General features: G+C 44.7%; 1 protein-coding gene and 1 long non-coding RNA gene across 2 annotated transcripts; both read right to left on the reverse strand.

The window, feature by feature from the left end:
- Window positions 1-4,939: 4,939 nt before the first annotated feature.
- wrap53 (WD repeat containing, antisense to TP53) lies at window positions 4,940-16,419 on the reverse strand. The gene is made up of 11 exons (XM_079295763.1): window positions 16,253-16,419; window positions 15,389-15,840; window positions 15,041-15,230; window positions 14,175-14,270; window positions 13,248-13,356; window positions 12,103-12,191; window positions 9,930-10,153; window positions 8,673-8,884; window positions 7,676-7,779; window positions 7,352-7,495; window positions 4,940-6,524 (listed from the first exon to the last, which is right to left on the reverse strand). Exons 2-11 carry the CDS (start codon window positions 15,657-15,659, stop codon window positions 6,293-6,295), a joined length of 1,671 nt encoding a protein of 556 aa, XP_079151889.1. The 5' UTR covers window positions 15,660-15,840; window positions 16,253-16,419; the 3' UTR covers window positions 4,940-6,292.
- A 211-nt stretch (window positions 16,420-16,630) lies between these two features.
- LOC306796391 lies at window positions 16,631-22,218 on the reverse strand. Its single transcript, XR_013773052.1, has 2 exons — window positions 19,172-22,218; window positions 16,631-19,038 (listed from the first exon to the last, which is right to left on the reverse strand). It is a non-coding gene; the product is annotated as an uncharacterized lncRNA (long non-coding RNA).
- Window positions 22,219-22,262: the final 44 nt, after the last annotated feature.

The raw sequence follows: 22,262 nt of genomic DNA on the forward strand, positions 1-22,262 counted from the left end.
TTATGTTAACTAAGGCCACCGTAGTTCTCAAACACACTCGGAAAGGGAGGGGTGTTCAGTCGGTTGCAATGTGCAACCTCACCGCTAGATGCCACTGAATCCGACACACTGGACCTTTAACCCGAATAATAACTTCCATCCCTGAATCTTGACATGAAACGATCCCCTTATGAAGTGCAGGCCACCCACAGCGTGTCGACCTGGGAGGATTTTTCTCATCTTCCAATCTTCATGAGGCCATTTGATGCAAGAACACACAAATCTTTCCACACTTGGACTTCGGCTTCCCCCTCCTCCGCCTCCCCTTTCGGTTCATCAACAGGGCGCCTCCTCGCTCCTCCTAATCTCCTCCTCCATCTGTCTCCTCGGCCCCCGAGCGAGGCTCCTCTGACCCGGCCCACTGATCCACCTGCTCCCCCCCCCCCCCCCCCTGGACACTGCTCCTCCTCTAACCTTCTCAACCGCTGCAGGAAGCGGAATGAGGGAGGGCGGCTGTGGAAAAGGTGAAGAACTGCTAGGAGCTGGGACAAGCGTTGTCCACGCAGCCTGAGGGCACGGTAGGAGAATGAATTTAGGCTTTACTGCTCTACCTTTCCCCAGAGTGCAATTACACCAGCAATTACTCTCCCTGGGCATCACACACCCCACTAAACCGCCAAGATCACATCCAATCTGCCAGGGGCCGGCCGGGATACTGGATGCTTTATGTACTTCAAAAGGCTCACCCTCATGATAACTAGCTACAGGGATCACCAGAGGGTGTGTGTGTGGAGAGCAGGAAGAGGAGATTGGGAGAGGATGAGCTGATGAGAAGAGGATGAGGTGAAGGATAGAGGGACGGTAAGAGGCACACATGCGAGTGCGTATCTGAAAGTTGATATTCCGGGCTTACATATCCGTGAGGGAAATATCAATGCAGAGCTACTCGTTTTGTACCTGTCAGCGACAGTGGGATGTGATGATACGACACGTCTTTACTCTGTATTCATCTTCCCAGCTATTTCAGATAGATATCCGCGTGCGTGCCTCCACATCTGGAGTGAATAAGGGGATCAGACTCCGGAGTGAAATGAAACCTCGCGGTGCCGTGCTTCTCCCGCGGCTCCAGAGCATGTGCGGGAAATACAGGTGCCAATTATTTTCACATCTAATGTAAACCAGAGAACACCGCCGCCGCCGCCCCTCGGAATGGAAATGGATTCCGATGTATTCATAGGAATGCGGCTATTTTGGCGGCTGATGAAATGGGTCGGTTGGGACTTGTAAAAATATCCCTGCAGAATCAAGCTTTGGAAGGAAAAAACCTCAAGTCATCCGAACTTCAGACTGGTCCGTCTATAATGAGCAGAGAATGTGGCTTTGTGAAAATGATATCAGACTCCTGACTGAGAGCAATAAGGGGTTTCATTTCTGATACATCCTCATGAAGACATTCACTATTTGGGGATTTCTACCCAAACTAGTGTTAACAGGAGAAAGTCATTGATCATCTGCAGGTAGGAATGTAGCCTGACACTGGGAGAAATGCAAAGGACAACAATGTCTGCAGCATGGCGGCGCTGAGGAAAAGGATCATCAGTCGGAAGGATTCATCCTCTGGGCACCACGAATGTCTCTTCAAAATGTCTCGCTTGCACGGCGACAATATTACGCGATGAATTCTAACTAAGCTGTACTGTTGGAGAGTTTGATCTGTAAATGTGCATCGTATTTTTTAAAGTAAAGCCAATTCCATGGTTTTTCATGTACAATCTACGGGCCTAGTTGCGTACTATGCCACCACCACCACCAGATACCGGCGTGTAGTGTGTAGCCACACTTTCAAACAATTAAGAGGCTTCCCGGTAAGCTGAACTGCCAACCGTCAAATACGCCACGCTCGAATTCCCCAAACCACAGGCTGAATGTGTTGCAGCTGCTGGGGTAGTGGGCCAACCTCACGTCGCATTAAATCAAAGGTCGCTTGCGGTGATTGGCAAACAAAGCCACACAAATAGTCTTTTTTTTCTTTCTAGATCTGGTTCCAAGAAGTATCAAATACAGGTATTTTTTTGAGTGGAGTTTTGACACTAGTTATTACTGGGTTATTTCGGTCAACACCTTAAAAAGGTATCGAGTAATAGACCAAGCCGTAGTAGAATCTGAATATGAGAAGTGTAACTATAGCAGTCTAGCAAATGCAGGGCAGTAAAAAGTATATTATTTATAAAGCAAATACAACGTAAAGTACAAAAACCTCTACAGCTTAAGTGCAATACTTGAGGAGTTACTTTCCATCACTGTTAGGCACTAAAAATCATGAAGACTGGGGTTCTCAGGAGACAACACTGGAAGAGAGTCCTTCCTTCTTTTGGTGTCACAAACAGGCCGATGACCAGGACGAATGAGGAAGTGATATAAATATAAACAGCCTGGGGCCCCTTCATTACTCACAGCCAGAGAACGCATGGGTTCGACAAGGCACTGAAATGTTTCTCTGTTGGAGTGTCATGAATCAAAGATTCATTAACGGGACATCGTGTCCCACAGCAGCACAAGTGTGATCAGGTTGAGATCTGCACGATTAACACTTCAAGTTGGCTGTGTACATGCAGCACACAACCTATTACGTCTGAAGAAAACTGGATGGAACATCTCTACTCCGCCGGCGTGTCAGAGCCCGGTCAGAGTGCTAAGCGCCTGCCAAACACATTCAAAGTCTCTCGGAGATAAAGGAGTCGTCCCTTTGACATTTTGAGAAAATGCCACGAATGACAACCTTTAAAAAGCTGCGTCGAAATCCGTTCGCTCTGCTTCGTATTCTTAAAAGCCTCTTCCCTTTTCAAAGGGAAGAGGCTTGAGGGAAGAGGGAAGGGGGAGTGACAAACCAGAGAGCAGTCGAGACATTTTTAGCATCTCCGGCTTCAGAGCGGCGTTCCTCTTTCCCGCCATGCTAATTCGTCGGGGTCACGCCCGCTGAGTGTTTGCTTGAGTGCTTCACTGTGGGATTAGGAGATTCAACAGGCAGACAGCCATTTGAATAATTGTTTTCAAATGTCTTTCTTAATATCAAGATCCCATTACTTACTATTCCGCGCGCTCTCCTGGCGATGAGCGCCGGGGACTGTTAAGTTTGTGTGTGCACGCCTGTCTAATGGAAGGCACTTATGCGAGGCCATGGAGACTCACTCAGGATGCGACATAAATGGATGCAGAGAACACAGAAACACAGAACACTTGATGTGGATTGGCTCATTAACTGCACAAGTGGGAAGGCTACACTGCAGCCACCTTGGGATGAAGATAATGGCTTCGCTGTCGTCTGCGTGACAGCAAGGCTTGGCCTGAAGGCAGCGCAGATACCATTTTCTATACAAACAAAGTGTGTCGACGGATGTTTTAAGAAATAACAACGTCCAATGCAATCTCTAGAATGTCATTGTTGGCAAGGTGGACTCCAATGAATCATTAGATAATGCGATCCTTGCGGTTTTAGCCTGGGGGGGGGGGGGGAATGATTTGACAAGCTGAATGTAACAAGAGGAATAGTGCTTAAACAAGCTGGTTTATGCACTATTTCCTGTCGTGTTTTGTCATGAGATTCAACCAACTTTGTGGCAAAAAAAACCTGCTTAAATTATAAAATAGTGGACTAAAGATCATGGCAAAAATAAAATGCAAGCTTTGAGGCAAGGAATCTGATTAGAGCTGGTAGCACCGACTCGAAGAATGCCCAGATTTTATTTATCAGGACAATAACACGCCTTCTCCACACTTTGTTACAGCATCTAGTGCTGACGCTGCAGATTGCAACCAACTGAATACCCCTCCCTTTTCAAACGTATAGAGAACGAAGATGGCCTTCAGGTAAAGTGCAAAAGGCCCTCTCTGGAGCCAGGCTTTGATTTGTCCGCTCTGGGCTACTGTAGAAACATGGCGGGTCAACATGGCGGACTCCGTGAAGAGGACCCGCTACATAAGGCTCATGAAACGTTTTTAATGAACTACTAAAGCTGCATTGATTGATATTTTTATCCACGATAAGCTGTAAACATTGACATGACCTTATACAACGGCAAACATGTTACAGAGCGACATTTATGTCCAACACTGACTCTCGTTTTAACTTGGTTTTGCTTAAATACAGCGTCTTTGTTAGCTGCTAAATGCTCCGCTGTGTTCACCAGCTAATCGCGCCCATTGTTTGTTTCGTGCTGGGAAAGTAGCATGCGGCGGGTTTATTATCACAACCTGCTGCTGCGTTCACCAAAGTCAGAGTGGCGAGAGTGACACGTAAAGTAAGAACGAGTTAAGCGGTCTGTGGAGCTATGGGGAAGTGCATAGTTGATCATTATCTATAATTGATCACGAGGAAGTTACATTGACTAGATAGGATACAGTACAGCTGACATCATTACATGACAGTAAACATCAAGCCCAAAGGAAGTGGCCATAGATCGACTTCACTCAGTGCCATAATCACTTCCTGGTTCTACTCCATCACCACACACTTCACTCTCTGGTGGGGTTGAGATCAGAGGCCAGACCATCACAAACCAGTCGCAATCACGAACCCACTGGATTATTTATGACATGCATTTGGCTATTTCCTCTCTCTCTCTCTCTCTGAACCCACTATTCGCTCTCTCCATCTTTCTATCTGCTTTCCTCTCCCAAGGCGGAGGCGGTCGCTAAGCAACCTGCACAACACAGCAGTGCAGCTCTCCAACTTGGCTCTCTGCCCCTGTGGTTTCAGACAATCAAACAAGTGTGTGTGGGGAAGGTGAAAGCTATGAATAGTTTCCATCTCATAAGCGAAAGCAAATAGTCCCTTTAGCTTTTAAGAGCTGCCTCTTGACTCGAGTAGAGCATCGTCTTGCATCCAATGGGGATTCATTACAGGGCAGCCAACTCTGAACTGCTTTCAACAGAAAGGACAAAAAACAAACAAGAGAACGTGTGAAGAGATATGCTTTTAATTCACTGCAGCTTGACTAAAATCACCAGAAAGACACCTGCAGCAGACGCAGCCATCCATCTAGAGACGCATGTCACACGGTCGAGGCCAACACGGTTCCTAAAGCTTCGTGGCAAAGAAAATCTGTGTAGTATTGTTTAATAGCAGCTACATAATCATAGCTGCTATTGCTTGGCAACACATTTGAGTTCAAGGAGTGACACCTGGATCAGCAGAGGATTCAAAATTGATCGATTCCTCAGCGTCACAGGTGCAAGGCTTTAGTTGGATCATGCTGTGCTTCCTCTGATCTACCTGTTAAAAGAACCTAAAGCAAAGCACACCCCACTGACGGCAACATCAGCATTGACCAAACCACTGCAGTACAACATTAATGCAATTATATGTGTTGTGCTGCCACATCACCACTCACACAGGTACAAATGTAGCCCAATCTGTAGAAAAAACAACTCCTTTTTCCACCCACTACTAATTACATACTTTCACAGATTGCTATGAGGTTACAGTAATCAAGCTAGCTGCTTACACAGTTATACATTCGAAAAGTAAGAATGATCACGGCTTTACAAAAATATACATTTGTGGGCATGCACAGAGCGACACGACACCTGGTGCGTCTAATAGTTAAAAAAAAGGAAGGTAAAACCGGAAGATCCCATCAGTTTACAAAAGCAAAGCTCAAGAACAAATGGCACTGAATGGACCGATAGCAGTTAGGGATCTCCGGGGCAGCGTCACAGCCACACATACGTAAACAATCACTCCTAAAGACACTAGTCAGTAGACAGACACTGGGCTGCTTCACGCCAGGCCCTCACAATGCTTACAAATCAGGGAAGAAGGACATCCACCGTGAAAAAAAGGGTTCGCTAAAGATTCATTATATGGAAACAAATGTTTTTCCGCTAATTAAATAACTAAATTGAGAGATGTCCAATCCAATTACTCTGCACGACACATGTTGTCTCAACCGTTTAGCATTGCTCAGTCTTAGCATATAGTTCCAATTCATGTTTACAACAATGAAGTGTTCATACACAGAAGCCTGTAAATCTGTTCAGCACTGATCCTGTAATTTGATCTCTGCAAGTGTGTCAGTAAATGTTGCAAACTTGCAGATATGTTAAGACTCAATCTCAGAAAGTTACTTGGACTGTAAATATTTACGGCAAGCAGATGTTTAAAAATTATCCAGAAATGCTTTCCCACCCCAGGACTTCATGTTGCTGACAGCAAAAAGACTCATAATTAGCTTTAGCCATAGAAAGTGTTCCCAAAATGAATCACATGGCAGGTGTAACTCAATTTGTGTCAGCTGGCTGAGCTAGCAGGGCTTCAGGCCTCCACCACCTCAGTGATCGGCTCCAGGCTCGCCTCGGCGGCGGCGGCGGGGCCGAGCGGCCCGGCCCACCACAGGCTCAGGGCGTTGTCCTGTCGGGTCTCCTGAGGAGACACCACAGCGTCACCTCCCTCGCCCTCAGAGGCCGAGTCGCCCTCACTCTCGCCGGGCGACGGGAACTGCCGTTGCCCGCTGGATGTTGCCAACAGTGGCATGAAGGGATGAATACTGTGGACGGAGAAGATGCAGGATGAGGAAGAAAACGAAAATGAGGATGTGCAAATAAATGTATTCAAGAAAACTGATATTTCTGCTATTTTTCCCTGCAGCACTTATGCATTTAAAGCACATTTACATGTAAACACCACGAGGAACTAAGTGATGCATTTCACAGTCCTAAAACAACTGAATTAATTGACGTCCACATTCTATACATAATAACAGAACATTCACAGATACTTCATCTCTTCTACACAGAATACAGAGCAGGAAGCCGTGGTCACTGCTCCCCGTTCTCACAAAGCAGCGGTACCGCTGAGGAATATTAGAACTCAAACACCGATGTTTCTTCTCTTATCTGAAATATTTCACACGATTTGTTTTGAATGATAATTGGGGGACCAAAACAATAACAGCAACGCAGCCACTGAACATGATTGATGGACCAACATTTGCTGATTGCTTACTTTCTCCCTCCTCTACACAGTTGCCTGTTTGTATCGAAGTCCAATTATATTCTTGCCAACGCAGATTTGAACGTTATATTAAGAACCATGAAGAGAAAGCACGGCTGAACTAAAGAGATGAGTTGTGTTCCGTCGCTCCTCTCTGTTTAGAACCGGGGGCAGGCCACATAAAACTCACATACTCTACTAGTACTATGTTTGACAGCCTATTTAAAAAGGTGCTAAACTCCAAATTCACAGCGTATCTATGATTGATGGATTGCCTCAACATGTCCCATCATTATTGAACCTGAAACAGGAAGTACACAGTGGCATTGTGCTTCATCAGCCAATGGAATAGGTCAGATTTCTTTCTTCTAGCAATCATACCTGATGCCGTTGGTGCAGTCCCAATGGGCCTGGAACCTGAGCTGAGGTTGCAGTAGCTCCTCGGTACCATCAGGAGGCGCTGTCTGGGTGTCCCATACCGACACCACTCTCTCTGTGTCGCCACTGAGCAGGTACCTGCCCGACCTTTACACAACAACAACAAAAGCATTTGTACACAATCAACATAAAGGACCAGATTTCTCAGCCATGTGAAAGTTTGTGCAGGGAAACTAGATGCTCATATTAATACGTGATGTGTCTTGAGTGCAGCATCGCTCACGAACACATCACTGATTAGAGTTCTAGTTAGTGAAGTAAACTTACTGGTCCAGATCAAAGTAGATGCGTTGGTTGGTGGCCACGTTTCTCTTGAATGAAAACACGACCTCGCCCGGCTCTCTTAGGTCCCAGCACAGGATCTCTGGATCCTACACACACACACACACACACACACACACACACGGGATATCACAGGTAATATTTTTGATTTGAAAAATTCTAACAAAAAGCCTGTGCTCCTGACCGCGTTGCTGAATTGTAGATGAATTACCTGGCAGCAACATAATAACTTTGTAGACTGGAATGCTTAACGAGTGCACATTCAATCTGAACAGGGTGACATGCGGGAACAGGAGTGAACGGAAGGCACTGACTCACACAGAGGTTGATAGCTATGGCGTCTCCACATTGCCAGTTGTCAATAAATCATTCAGGACAATTTGTGCGACGTCATACCTGGAGAAGCCTCCAGACCAGGGCTCTCAAACTCATTTTCACTCCGGGCCACATCAGCATCATGGTCGCCCGCAAAGGGCCGGTTGTAAATGTAACTACTCGTAACATATTGTTAAATAACTCTCTGCATTCACAGTTTAAAGTAGTCTTCAATGTGCTCACAATACATTTACATGTTAAATGTACAGTAACCAGCCAAAGAGCTGCTTCTAACTCTTGAAGTATTTCATCATTTGGACTTTCAATCTCATAGCTTGGATTTTCAATCTCATCATTTTGACTGTCTATCATAGTTATGACTTTCTATCTAATAACTTCGACTTTCTATCTCATAATTTCGACGATGGAGATATTGTTATTATTATTAGTCTAACTTAAAAAGGAAAAAAAAAAAGATTTTTAAACTTTTTTTTTTTGCTGGCGGATTCGCGGGCCACATAAATTGACGTGGTGGGCCGGATTCGGCCCGCGGGGCGGGAGTTTGAGACCCCAGCTCCAGACGGTGTCAACAGAGCAGAGTGTTAGTCTCAGGTCTCCAGTCTGCATGCTGCTGCAATGCCAAGTGCGCGCGTGTGCTTGTGCTCACCTTGCGCCCGCCGGTGTACAGGTAGTTGCCGTCGGGGGAGAAGAGCAGATGGGTGAGGCCTCCGTGGTGGCGGGTCGGCAGCAGAGCCAGCAGGGAGCCGTCTTGGCAGGAGTAGAGGCCGGCGCAGCGGGAGTAAGAGCCACAGGCGTAAACAGACTGGCAGGGGCTGAAGCCAAAGCAGGAGATGATGCCATTTTGGCCCTGCTTCTTCACTGCAGTGTGAGGGCAACAGAGGGACATTTGGCAGGTCAGCCTTTTTAAAAAGGTTCACAAGAAAGACACAGCTCCCAATCGCTTACACTCAAAAGTTGACTCTTTAAAAACGGCTCTTAGTTTTTCTGCACAAAGTGGCCGAGGCGAGCGGCTGGCACAGTCCTCACGTATCGATACTTTTCTGCAGTGATTAATTATCAGGCCAAGCCGATGGAGTCAAATAGGAAGACAACATAGACAGCAATAATCTATCAGAGCAAGATGGTGAGTTGGCAGCAATATAAAACCTGATTCCAGGCATTTTGCATTTGTTATCAGGTTTGTTTTTTGCCATCTGAAAATAAACTTTATGTCATCAATCAAATAAATCGTCAAGGACATGAAGACTCAAACTTTGGAGTTGAAAAATAAAAGCTATCCGTTGACATTTTCAAGGATCATTTTGGTGGTTTACAAGACTTCAGCCCGTTAACTTACAAGGCAGACACCGGCTCAGATCACTTCACTTACAAAAGACGAGCTGACGCTTGTTTGAAGTGTGTGACAGAGATCAGGAAGTCGTCACAGTAAACATTTAGTTCTCTTTATTTCTAGTCAGAGGCGCATGATAAAAACTGTCCTTGTTGATTTGTTCAAGGAGACTGCAGCCCGTTGGATGCGACAGCCAGCTGTCAAACAGCAACTTTTTCAATAAAGGAAACCACAGACATCACATCTTCTTTTCCACATCCACCCTGCTTCCTCATTGTTTGTCTTGTGGGTTTGACTTTCGGAGATCTTAGCAGGCGAATGCAAATCTTTTGATTTGATTTATTCTTCACCCTCAAAGTAAGCGCCCTTGAACAACAGCGAGAGTTTTCAAAACAGTCCCCGCCTTTAAATCAATACATAATGTGAGAGCCCACAATACATCAACCTGGTTTAAATGGCTGTTAACGTTTGATGGAAGGCAACCACAATTAACATATCAGTAAGATTTAACCGTGTACTGTGAAGTCTACATGTGATTTGTGGTTAGTAGCTAATAAGCGCTCGATAACCGACCTACGGTGGGCCGCTCCTCGCAGTCTCTTCCAGGGCGGTCGGTGTAGAAGACCCTGACCATTTTGTCAAAGCCGCAGTAGAGCTGCGTGCCGTCGGGCGAGAAGCAGAGGGAGTGGGCTGCCGTCAGCTCGTCCAGGTGATTGTAGGGTCGGAAACTGGCTCGCACCTCCCCGTAGAACGCGTCCCACACGTGGACTGGGTTGTCTCGGCTACTGCTGGCGAGACTGCGGAAGAGGAGAGAGAGAGAGAGAGAGTGAGCTATTGAGACGTGTTGGAAAAGGACTCGAAGACAAGGCAGGGAATAGAGTGATTGATGCAAGAAGATATTTTATGAGCAGCGATGGAACACGGTGACACATCAGTATTTGACTGTAACAGTACCGAGTGGTATCAAATAGAGTTGTACAATCATCTCACAGGATACAAACCAGAGTCAAATGAAACAAGCTGCTGAGATTCTTTTGAAAGGTACATTATTTATGACCACAGAACATCTTGTTTGACTCATTTTCTAACCTCTACTGCACCGCCTCCACCTGAATGTATCAATGCATCAAAACAGATACATCATTGCGCTATGCCTCATTACGGAGACAAGACCACAGCCCATTCTTATTGATTCAAATCGGGGCCAAAGAGTGAGCCGTGCCTTTTTAACTCTAATTACTGGGCGCTGAACAAATGGCGAGGCATCGCTGCGGCTCAATGAGACAAAAGGAAATTAGCCCCTACCACTGCTGCAGAGTTCCGTTATGGCCCCTCTGCGCCGCAGCTTTATTCCAGAGCAGGGAAATGCCCAATTATAACGCTAGACTGCTGCTAGCTTGGAGCAATGCCCAGAACTCAGTGCAACTTAACCGAGCCATAACAGGGGCCCTTATTCCCTCTCTACAGGAGGGGCATCAACAACACACGGCTTTTGGCAGACAGAAGTTCAAGAGCACAGGGGGAGAAACTAAATGGGAGATGTGAAAAGAGGGCGAGGGGAAGGGGGGGGGGGGAAAGAGGACGGGGGGGACGGACAGAAGAGGCCCTCGAAAAAACAGGTTTGCTTTAAATCTTCCACTGATCTGCGTCGCCCTTAACAATCCACTCGGAGCTTGTCCGACCACCTAGCCGTGCCCTGCAGGAGCTCCCCTGTGAGAAGTGGCAGTGATCTGAAGAAGATGAAGAATGACGTCTGTCAGCTCCAGCTGGCAATCCTCAGCCTCGTGGACAGGCAGGCCTTTGGCAGATACACACACGTTTGTAGATGATTTTGCTGTTTACACAACTCTCCTCTTTGGACATACAGCTCCTGACCACAGCCCCCCCTCCTATTACACAGTGAAGGCTGTCTGGTGTAGGGGTGGAGCGGTGCCAAAGCTGGACCTTGATCAGGGGGATGTTTCGGAGGGTGGAGGCACTGACTGGAGGACGGTGAGAAGTGGGGGCGGAGGGGTATACACAGTAAAAAAAACATTAGCAACTTGACCTCAGCTTGTTAGCACTGCCCCACCTCTCAACACGGACGGCATGCAATCTCCACAGTGATGGCAGGGCGTTACTTGTGTTTGCCGTGATGTCACAATTACCACTTTTCAACACGCACACACACACACACACACACACACAAAATTAGATGAAAAGAGATGCCCCAAGTCAGAGAATCATGAGGCCCGTTAGGTGTTTAGGACCCGGGAGAGCCGTTAGTGGGATGAATCATGCTGAAAAGCACTGTGGGCCTCAAACAGCCGAGCACATTGCGGCAGAGGCCGAGGCAGACAATACGAAGGCCAACTCCTCACTCATAATGAGAGACATCAGAACGCTTTTACAGCCATCTCCACGGTGGCAGCCGGCTCCCACAACGAGCGTAAATACCACGGCGATCGAAGGATGAGTCACAAAGCGTACAACAATATCCTGTCTGTTCGGATAGTCTGTTAGACAGGCTCAAGCGAACCGGAGAAACAAACACACGGCGTCCGACTCGAACCGTCCAAGATCTAGATTAAAAACACCAATCACTGACTGACACCGGCCTCGATAAACAACATCGTGCCTTTTCCGTGAATCCATCCTTCACCGTCTGACAGGTCGACCTTCGAAGTGAACTTTAAATGTCTCATCTATCCAGCTGCTAAGAGCGGCGCATCAGCGCACGCTCTGGCAGAGGTCTAGTTGCACTCACAAGCATGTGTCCGCGTCCAGAGAGTTCATCTTGGGGTACCAGCAGTAGTCGTAGATGGTGTCTCCCTCTGCCATCCTCAACACTGGACTCTGCCACAGAATGAAAGAAAGGAAAGAAACCCATCAGGAACGTAAAGACTGAAACACACTCACACAGTAATCAAACTGTGAAGACCGATGGGATCAGTTCTGATGCTGGTACTGAACAGGTGGCTACAACGGCTTTTCCTCGTAGTAACATTCAAAAGCCAGCGTCAGCGTGTGAGACATGAAGCAATAAAAGCTCAGTTTTCTGCCCTTTTTAACAAGCGGTGAGAGATCTCTAATGGGGGGGAAATAGATTATATTTCAATTATTTTTGTTCAGTGATCCAAATGTAACAGCCTGTAATACAATTAAGAGACTGGCTCGCCACTTCACATTTCCTAAAACCTAAAGGACAGAATGTCTTTCCTGTTCCGTTAGATCTTAAGTGATCTTCTTAAACGGCTGCGTTACATGTTTCTTCTTAGTTTATTGTGACACAACACACCGTCAGCCTTTGTACAACACACGACAGGTCGATGACTGGAAATGTAGACCGTTTAAAAGACATGTGAAATATCTCATCAACGTGATTAAAGAACATCTACAGTGGTGCAGAACAGGGATGTCACAATAACAAAAGAGTCAAAACCAACACCAGTGAAATTCTTAGATTCTCGATACTCAATTCGATTCCACGGCAAATACAATAAATTAAATCTGTAATCAAATATATTTTAGTATGCAAGTGTATATAAATATGTTGAGAAGTTAAATATGTCATCGTTCCCTCTCTCATATTTATTTCATATTGCTATTAACTCCATTTCAGTCACACTAATGATGTGTGAATTTTCATTGATGTACTGTGGTCAGTAAAACTAAATAAGTAGACTGTGTTCTCTGCGTGTTTGTTAAATAACATGAACTGGAACTAAACGTTGAGGCACTAGAGAAACTGTTTCAATTATATTTCAAAATGTTGGTTAATTCTATCGAGGTAAAACCTTAAGTAAATCATAAAGGTCCAGAAACGTTCAGTCTACACAGTGTTGTAATGACCCTTCTTTCTCTTTTAGTTTCCTTGCATCCACACAAACATGAAGCGATCCGTGTGCTCACCATCTCAGGGAGCGAGTCCCAGTTGTAGCTGTAAATCTCTGGAGGGAGGTTGTACACACGCAGCACATTGTCTGCACTGTTGGTCAGGATACAGGAACCATCAGGAGCCCTAGTTTAGCAGAGTAGGAATGACGTGAAAAAGATGGTTTGAACTGAGCACAACATGCACACAGGTTTGTTTTATGCATCTATGAAGGTGCTTTTTATTGCATTTTAAAAGCATCACTGTCACAATTGTACTTGATTGACATATTGGTTTTATCTTGGCCATGAGATTAAGACAGTTTGTTACTAGTAGCCTCACTTATACCAAATGTGCTGTCGGCACTATTGTTCCCACAATAGCCTGAGAATGACAAACGGGGTGAAAGTCTCCCCCCAGCTTCATTTGCACAGAAAGGAGGACACTAATATCTGCACATGATGTCTGCTCCTGGACACAATATTAGAGACGCTAACTTTAGCTGTTAGCTCTGTTATAAGCAATGCTGTGCTCGGGAGCACCAAATGTTTTTACGGTTGCGCCTCCACTGCTTATTTTGAAATTGAAACTTTATGTCTTTTTCACTCAAACTAAACTTCAACATCACGGACATATGTGTGTGTGTGTGTGTCTGTCACTTTACCGTCTGTGCTGCTGTGTGCCAATGTGAAACAATCATGCGGTGGAGACAGGCGTGTAAATTTGGCAACAAATGGAAACATGAGAAATATGATCTGCATGTCACTGGTCATGGCCGAACTGCTGAACCTTTTGCTGATCAACTGGTGCATCGCTTCACAAAATGTAATGATCTCATTTTTTTTACGGTAATCATACAAATGACGACTCATAAATTCTATAATGACGACATACATGTTTTATACTTAGCAGCTTCTAAACCTAGTCCACATGGTTGGTGTCATGTTCATTGTTGAAGAATTTACCATTTGCAGCCTTTGAGGTAATTCTCTGGAAAGTTGGAGTACTCAGTCCAGGAACCAGTCAGCATCTGGGGGTTCTGGGTAAAATCTAGGCCAAGGCTGGAGGCAAGACAGAGAGAAAGGCAACTCTTCAGTGAACGAGTTTAACAGACAGCAATGGGAACTTCACTCAACAAATTTTCCATCTTACTAAAGCAAAGGGCAGGAAGTTACCAGAATGAATGCAACCACAACCGTGACTCGTACTTCTGCTCAGAATTATTTTAGTTCAGTTAAATATTATTCCTAGCCCGGGACGAAACTGTTGCAGAATATTTAAAAAAAACACGGCGTCAAATTGCATAAAGCAAATCAAGCAGACAGTGTCACCACACAGTGGAGAGGGTTGTTAATTACATTTCACACATCTACAGCTTTATTCCACCATTTTCCGGCCCATTAAATCCTCTCTAAATGTTGCTATTGGGATGACTGGCAGTGGTAAATATTATTTATATATTCACAAACACAGAGGGAGCAGGGTAACATCTGACACACACAGGCAGTTACACATGTCCAAATCGCTGCAACTGTGCAATTATCACAATATTCCGTTAAGAACAAGTCCCTCGCTCACCTACTCACCATCTCCTGCCTGGCTTTGGCTGAGGAAACTGAAAACAGGGTGTAGTTGCTTATAGATTGGCAGCGTTCTTTACATGTTTTACTTGTTTGAAGGCCCACAAATGCAACCTTTTCTCATTATTATATGGTTGATGGTATCAATGTGAATACAACTTTATTCCACTTTTCTGAAACTTTACTTTTCTTTTTTTTTAGCTACGTGGAAAGAGAGGCTAGAAATAACCCTGACTTCTTCTGCCACTCACCGCTGCCCTTCACTGGGGATGTCTGCAGAGCCGTTATCGTTGAGCTCCTCCTCTGGTTTCGTCGCTCCTTCTTCCAAGGGGGCATCATGCCCTCCATTTCCATTCTGATGGCACTCTTCTTCTTCTTCACCTCCCCCGCTCTCGGGCGCCTCTTCCCCTACGTCCTCACGCTGCAGTGGTTCTCCTGTTCCTAGCATCAGAGAGTAAATTTGCGAAGGTTAACTCATTTATCTCCCAGATAATCCTGAATCACAATCTCTGACGGACATCCAAAATCTTAAATTGAATGAATGCATGTTTATCCCTTTCTAATATTTCATTTAATACGTGCAGCTGCATATACTCTACTTTGTTCTGGTGGGGCTGGATCTTCCTGCAGTCGGCCAGTCTGTGCCGGTGTTTCTCCATGCATACCGACAGGCTTTGCAACCTGCTCCAGTCCCGGTTCCTCCTCGCTTATTCTGGGCCGCTTGGCAGACGAAGGTACCACGTCCTCTGAGGTGACCTCTCCCTCTAATCGGTCACCTTCGGGCGAAGCTGGTGCCTGATGAGGGGGCTCGCCGTCCTGCCCTGCGCCTGCCACTCCACCGCTTTCACCACTTCCAGCCGAGTCAGACATCTCTTCTTTGTTTCTGAAGCTCTCCCGTCAAGTCCTCCACCTGGCGTCCAAATTGAATCCCTCGAGTCAGGTGGTTGGCTGTCAGACGTGGGTGAGGTAAGTGCTGCTAGGATAGTGCTTCTTCCTGCAGTGTGGATGTTTGAGTCTGCTGGGGGTCGAGGACATCACAGCACCGACTAGCCTGGAAAACAGAGGCGGGCAAAGAGGAAGGCAAGGGGGGGACAGGGCGGGTGAGGACAATAACACAAGCAGATGGAGAGTACATATCAAAACAATGCAGAATATGACGCAGTTTGCAAAAGCCCAAACACATCCGTTTAAGAGACGTGAACGTGACGTTTCTTGAGAGGAATAAATAACGGGCTCGTGCAAACAATCAACTGACACCTGTGGCTAGTCGTGACGTGCAAACTAGCATTAATGGTAATTTCTGCTTAATTCACGCTCGCGAGGAATGAAATCACAAACCCGTGCACGCCCTGCTCCCATCATATAACTTAAATGAAGGCAATATGTTAAGTTAGTCCATAACAGAAACACGGAAACCACCTCATGATAGCGTTAGCCTATGCTAGCAGTCTGATGCTACCTACCTGTGTTGTGGCCTGCTCGTAGTTTGGCAATACACACTTCTCTCCTCGATGGTGAAAAACGTTCACCGCAAGCCGGAGACCACGAATGATTCACAGAAATATTCGACGACGTTCTTCTTCGGGACTTGAACTGTTTTTATTCATCACTTCATTGCGAGAAGTAAACACTGGGCGGCCATGTGTTTCAAAATATCGCGAGAGTTGCGCAGCTGACGATATCGCACTCGTGTGTTGCTCACAGTCTATGTTCATAAGCACAATTATTTGACTTTATTATGTGACTGTTTAACGTTTACTCCTTTTCTTATTTTGCAGTCTCACACACACACACACACACACACATTTTACACAGTAAGAAACAATTCAGTCACTGCTAAATGCTATTTATTTAGTATTTATTTTGTTCTTCAAACAAACAAACAAAAAGCCAAACTATTTACACATCTTTCAGTTCTTTTCCCAAACAGTTTCATTACAAGTATGCTGCTCTTTTAACAACATTCAAAGACTTATTAAGCAAAGGAGCTGAGCTGACAGGGATACAAGCTACATTATACCATTTAGGACAATATTGTTGGAACTACAGTTGCCAGAGCTAAAATAAACCAGATGACTTCATCCCATTAGGTGGACAGGCCGTCACGGGCTCTTTTCTAAGACTGCAACCAAACATCCAGGGCTTTTTGACAACACAAAATTGCGGTTTATCTAATCATAAAAGTATGTGTAGTGCAGTAAAACTAACTGCAAACAACCTCGTTTAAATTTTTTTTTTTTTAAGACTGACTGACCAACCAACAACTAACACCACGCAATATCAGCTTTTAAAAATGTCAAACAGGTATTTTTAAAGATATTCACCAATAAGAGACTTGATAGTATAGTCATGGTTTTGGCAACTGATCGCAACAAAATTAAACCTCGTAACTTTTTAGCACAATTCAACAGTTATGACATAGTTAGCTGTATCTGGTAACTATCCACCAAAACCTCAGCTAAACAAATGCATAAGTGTATTACCAGTCTAAGCTGAAGATATTCATTGAATATCAGTTGTCCTTTGGATTAAAAACTGCATATTGTTTCGACAGATACAAAAAAAACTGGTTGACTAAAAGCATTCATCTCTCAAATCCAATTACATATACATACGTGGGAGAAGACTTTCCAAACATTCAGGACACAGTCCTTTGAGCTAACACACAACTGACCGGTCAATTCCTTATCAATTCAGTGCTACCAGAAATGTTAAGCAGGCAGCGGCACTACCCGGTGCACTGACAAAGCTGCAGCAATCTTGACCAAGTTGTGACCCACCTCAAGGTTTAGCGTCAAAACCCACAAATATTACAAATCATGGAAGCTTGCTCTTACAATCATGCTTCCTACAAGCCTGAACGGACATCTCAAAACTGTAAAAAGTACCTAGTTGCTTCAAAGACATTTTAAGTCCTCCTGGAGTGTAAAAAAAAATAACAACCAAAAAGCCCCAACTGGTATCTCGATTTGAGGAGGACCCGTCATTCTGGTTTAGTTCAGCCTGGAGCGGTATATCCAACAGCGGCTCTCACACAGCAACGAGTCTGTGCTTTAAGTCAATCTGTGCGTCCCAACCCGTCAGCTCAGCTCCAGACAGTACAGACTCCGGCCCTTTATGAAGCCTGCACCTTCAGCAATAATCTTAACAGGAAATCCGAACAAAACCACTTCCTTTAAAGGAAACCAAAAGGGCAACAAAAGCTAACCAGCAAAATCAGATTAATCAAAAGACCGATTGCTGCTCTAATTTGTAGCTAAACGGTAACTTCCATGGTGATCAGACGTACACGTAGCCAATGAATACAGAACAGACCGTCCTGTTTGCAAACAGTAAACAGACTTGTAGAAAGCTCCCATCTTTCTTTCACTTTAGAGGACAGTTAAGGAGGTGGTTTCCAACTTAAATTCGTCATTTAGAGAACACTTTCAGTTCGCCGTTCAGGACTGAACTATACAATTTAAGGCATGTTTAACAGAGAAATAAAGCAAAAACCACTATGAGAGAAAGGAATCAAAAACACAAACATTTACATTATTTACAAAGCTCAGCGTTTATATTGATGAGCGATGATGCTTGTTTGTGTGTGTGTGTGTGTGTGTGTGTGTGAGATATTGATGCAGCTCCGTTATGTATATGCAGACGTGGTTCCAGAGGAGAGCCACTGTCACTGAGTGTACGTGTGCATGTAGTGTGTCTGCAACCCCTTTGAACTCTCGGACCTATGTGACGTGTAGCTACGTGTTTGTGTCGTGTCATGTTTCAAAGTCTGTTTGTACAATTTCTTTATTTAGTTCATCCAGTTCCACAGCTGCAGGGATTTCTGGCGACTTCGATGTAATCCAGCCACGTCCATCGAAACCCAATCCAGCTCTCGAATCTCTTGACGTCTGGGAGAGTCTTCGGTCCCGCTGGTTAGAAGACCTCCACACAACCGCCTGAGAGTTTCAGGCCGAGGGGAGGGGAGGGGGGGTGACATCTGGGCAATACGAGCCTCTTTATCCTCTTACTCGCCGTAGAGAGGGCCTGATGAAATCCCAAATCCAACACGTCCAACACAGATGGGGTCCAAGGCTGGTAAACCTGGAACTTCATCTGGTAACTGTCCAACCGATAATGCCGACGGCGAGACAGAAAAGTTTCTTAGGGTTTAAAGTTCAAATGATAGGTCAAGGGTCAACTGGTTCATGGGTTGGCTGTAGATTAGATCCTCCTTGCAGAGGGCAGCAAATAAAGCACAGCCAGACTCCTGTGAGAAGACAGAAAGAAAAGACTCACTACACTCTCCAAACCACTTAGAGACAGAGTGCCACAAGATTAACCAGGAGTAAATGGATCAACGGAAATGTTCTCAGCCCAAAGTGCCCAGAAGAATACCTTACCATTGCCAAAGCCTTTCCCTCCTGCAGTCACTCGAGGCAGTCATCGGGTTGGGAGAGGAAGTGGAAGCCTCCTTGCCAAAAGCTCTTCAATCCCACGTCTGCCTCTTCACTGTGCATGTTGATCAAGCACTCTTTGCGGGGCGGGGCTCTTTGTAGCGGCCGCGTCATCCATTTGACTGATCTGTCAGTCTTGGAGCCATTGTAGCATGTCCAACACCTCAGTCAATGTTTCCTTTTTTTATTCTCTCCCTTCCATCCCCGATTATTTCAGGGTTACTGGCAAACTAAGGGAAACTCACAGCGAGTCCATCTCAAACTATAGTCAAAAAGATTGGTTTTCTTGAAGAACATTCACTCCATATAGTCAACGTCTCATGAATTTTCCTTCATCCATTTGCAAATTTTCTTTCTGCTCTGAAAGACAATACAAAAATATGGTTATATACACAGGAGGTGGGAGAAGACGTGCTTCTCGAGTCTCTTATTTCAGTTTGGGAATATCTTTTTCAGTGACTTTGTCAAAGTCGTAGCAATCCTCCTGTTGTAATTTGTGCTCCCATCCCCAAAATGGTACCTCACAGCTTGAATGAACAAAAGTGCATAGGTGAGTTGGTGAGTGGGCAGGGTGTGAGTGCTTCTGAGGGTTGGGGTGAAGACGAGCGCACTAACCGGGTGTACTCGTGTCACCCTCTCAGTTCCCTCTAGGGTTATGCAGCCCTGCACTCCAGTCTCCACAAAAACGGAGCCAGTCCTTGATTTTCCCGCCTCCGCGGGTTGATCATCAAGTCTCAGGATCCTCAACCACACAAAAGGTGCAGTTAGAGGACCGTGTCCATGTTCTTGTGATACCTGCCACTCTTCCTCAAAAAAAAAAAACACCACTCAATGTCCATATGGCAGAAGCGCACTTGCAAACCCCACCCGTCTTATGTGGGGGAAAAAAGAAAAGAAAAGAAAAACTGCACCCACAGAAATATCCATGTGGTTTGTAAACAACCAAAGCTCCAGTATGGAATAGAAAGAGTCCTTTCTTTTAATTCTTAGTCACTATTTGTACGACCAGGATTGTAGAGGCAGTGTGTTCAACTGTATCCATCCAGAGCTCTTTTTTTCTTCACTGTGTACTGTAAATGTTTTTAAAAAAGTTCTCGCAAAATTCTTTGAAGTTTTTTTGTATTTTGTTTCCATTTTTGAAATCTTCTGAGGAAAAAAAATAAAATAAAATTCTGGTATCAGCACGGGTTTCTTGTCATTTTTTTTGGAATACATTCAATATTTTCTTAAGAAGTAATACACACACTTCACATGGCGATAATGAAACAAAAATTTAAAAAAAATTAAAACACAACAAAAAAATAGCAGCCCCAAGTGCTCATTATCTTAGTCCAAATACTTTTTAAACTTTGTATATAATGTATATATTCATATATATTTTTCATTAAAAAAAGAAAACTCGTCATTATCAAATTGCAACAACGAATAAGTAACACAATATGCTAACATTTCATGCACCGTTCTGTGCACTCGCACATTAAGATGCTGTTTTGTATTTTTTTCAGAGTCAGCAACTCGACACCTTTCATTCACAAGTTCGAGAGCTGACAAAAGGCAACGTGATCACACCCCAGGACGACAGACTGGACTAACCTTCCGATGGATCACCCCTAGACTGAACTAGAAATATTTACGAAATATAAACTGACAGACTTTTACATACACTGTGCTGAGCACTGACACACATCACACTCGCTCTCAAAAAAGAGTTAATGTCTCAATGGCCACGCACCCGATCCAAGTTCTTAGGCACAAATGTGCATTCATACATACAAAAACAGCACATGTATTCCAAAAATGAGTACCTGTAGTCTTAACTCATTTCTATGAACAGAAAATGAACACGCTCTCTCTCTCTCTCTCACACACACACACACACACACAAAGTCTCAATCTGATGCACACACAGTAATGTCCCTCATGATTCACCCTGCCTGCTAGTCCTCACAGGTCCAGAGACAGTTCCCCGTGGGGAGAGGCTAAGGGAAATAAACTGGTGGTGGTCATCACGTGATGAGCGCAAAGCCATCTTTTACAAATGTATGCATTTCTATTTCGTCTATCTGGGGATGAAGAGCTGGTGAGAGAAAGGATGTGTTGTGCAATTGCCCTCTCTCTCTCTCTCTCTCATTCATTCAAAACATCTCTCTCATCACTCTCTCAAGACATACAGATCAAGTCCCTGTTTGGAGAAGGGACACACACACACACACACACGGTCTTAACATGAGAATACAAAATTACCATCTGAACAAAAAAAAAGACAAAAATGGCCTCTTATTTTTCATACATCTTGGTAAGCAACAAAAGAATGAAGAAAAAAAAAAAAAAAAAAAAAACTTGTGCAGACTGGTATATTACTGACACAAACCAACCATCACACATCAGTCGCTCTCACTGTCATACAAACACATTCACAAAAATATTCACTTCTAGAACTAACCCCATTTGTTTGATTTTTTTGTTGTTTTTGTTATTCTTTTTTTTAGGCAAGTGCAAATCTTCAAGTTTTTTTATAATCCATTTTTTCAATAGCTTTACTTTTTATATAAATGTAAAAAAAATGCTAAACAAGAGAAATATCAACAGTGTTTGTCTTTCGAGAAAGGATTTGCTCTCTGATAAGGTTTCAACTGAAGGTCCCCCTGACTTTGAAAACCTAACAGCCCGACCATTCACCCCGCCGACTGCTTCACCGCCCCTTCCAGTTCTGACGCGCGCAGATAGTGTGTATGTACACACACCGTATGCGCACATATTACCGACGCGCTCGCATTCACACACATGAAAAAAAAAAAACTATTCAAATCCCATCTCAATAAAGTGCATTAGTTCAGTATAAGGTGCTTAATCTTTTGAGTGCCAGACCCATCTTCCTTTTTAACATCACCCCCCCCCCCTGCTCAAGTGATCAACTGGTGCAGCAGGGAGCCCTTTGTTTTTTCTTGCCAGAGGGAAGGAAAGAGTGGGAGGCGCAGAACCAGGCGCCTCCACCCTGCACCTCCCCTCACGCTCGCTCCCTTCCTATCCCCCCCTC

Source organism: Melanostigma gelatinosum, assembly GCF_949748355.1.
Source record: "Melanostigma gelatinosum genome assembly, chromosome: 23".
Classification (NCBI taxonomy): domain Eukaryota; kingdom Metazoa; phylum Chordata; class Actinopteri; order Perciformes; family Zoarcidae; genus Melanostigma; species Melanostigma gelatinosum.

Excerpts from the sequence above, each read along its gene's own strand:
- wrap53 (XM_079295763.1), bottom strand. The coding sequence starts at position 15,659 with ATGTCTGACTCGGCTGGAAGTGGTGAAAGCGGTGGAGTGGCAGGCGCA. Across the intron at positions 12,192-13,247 it reads GGGACTCGCTCCCTGAGATG|AGTCCAGTGTTGAGGATGGC; the intron begins GTGAGCACACGG and ends ATTCTGTGGCAG. Across the intron at positions 6,525-7,351 it reads GACTGCACCAACGGCATCAG|TATTCATCCCTTCATGCCAC; the intron begins GTATGATTGCTA and ends CTCCGTCCACAG.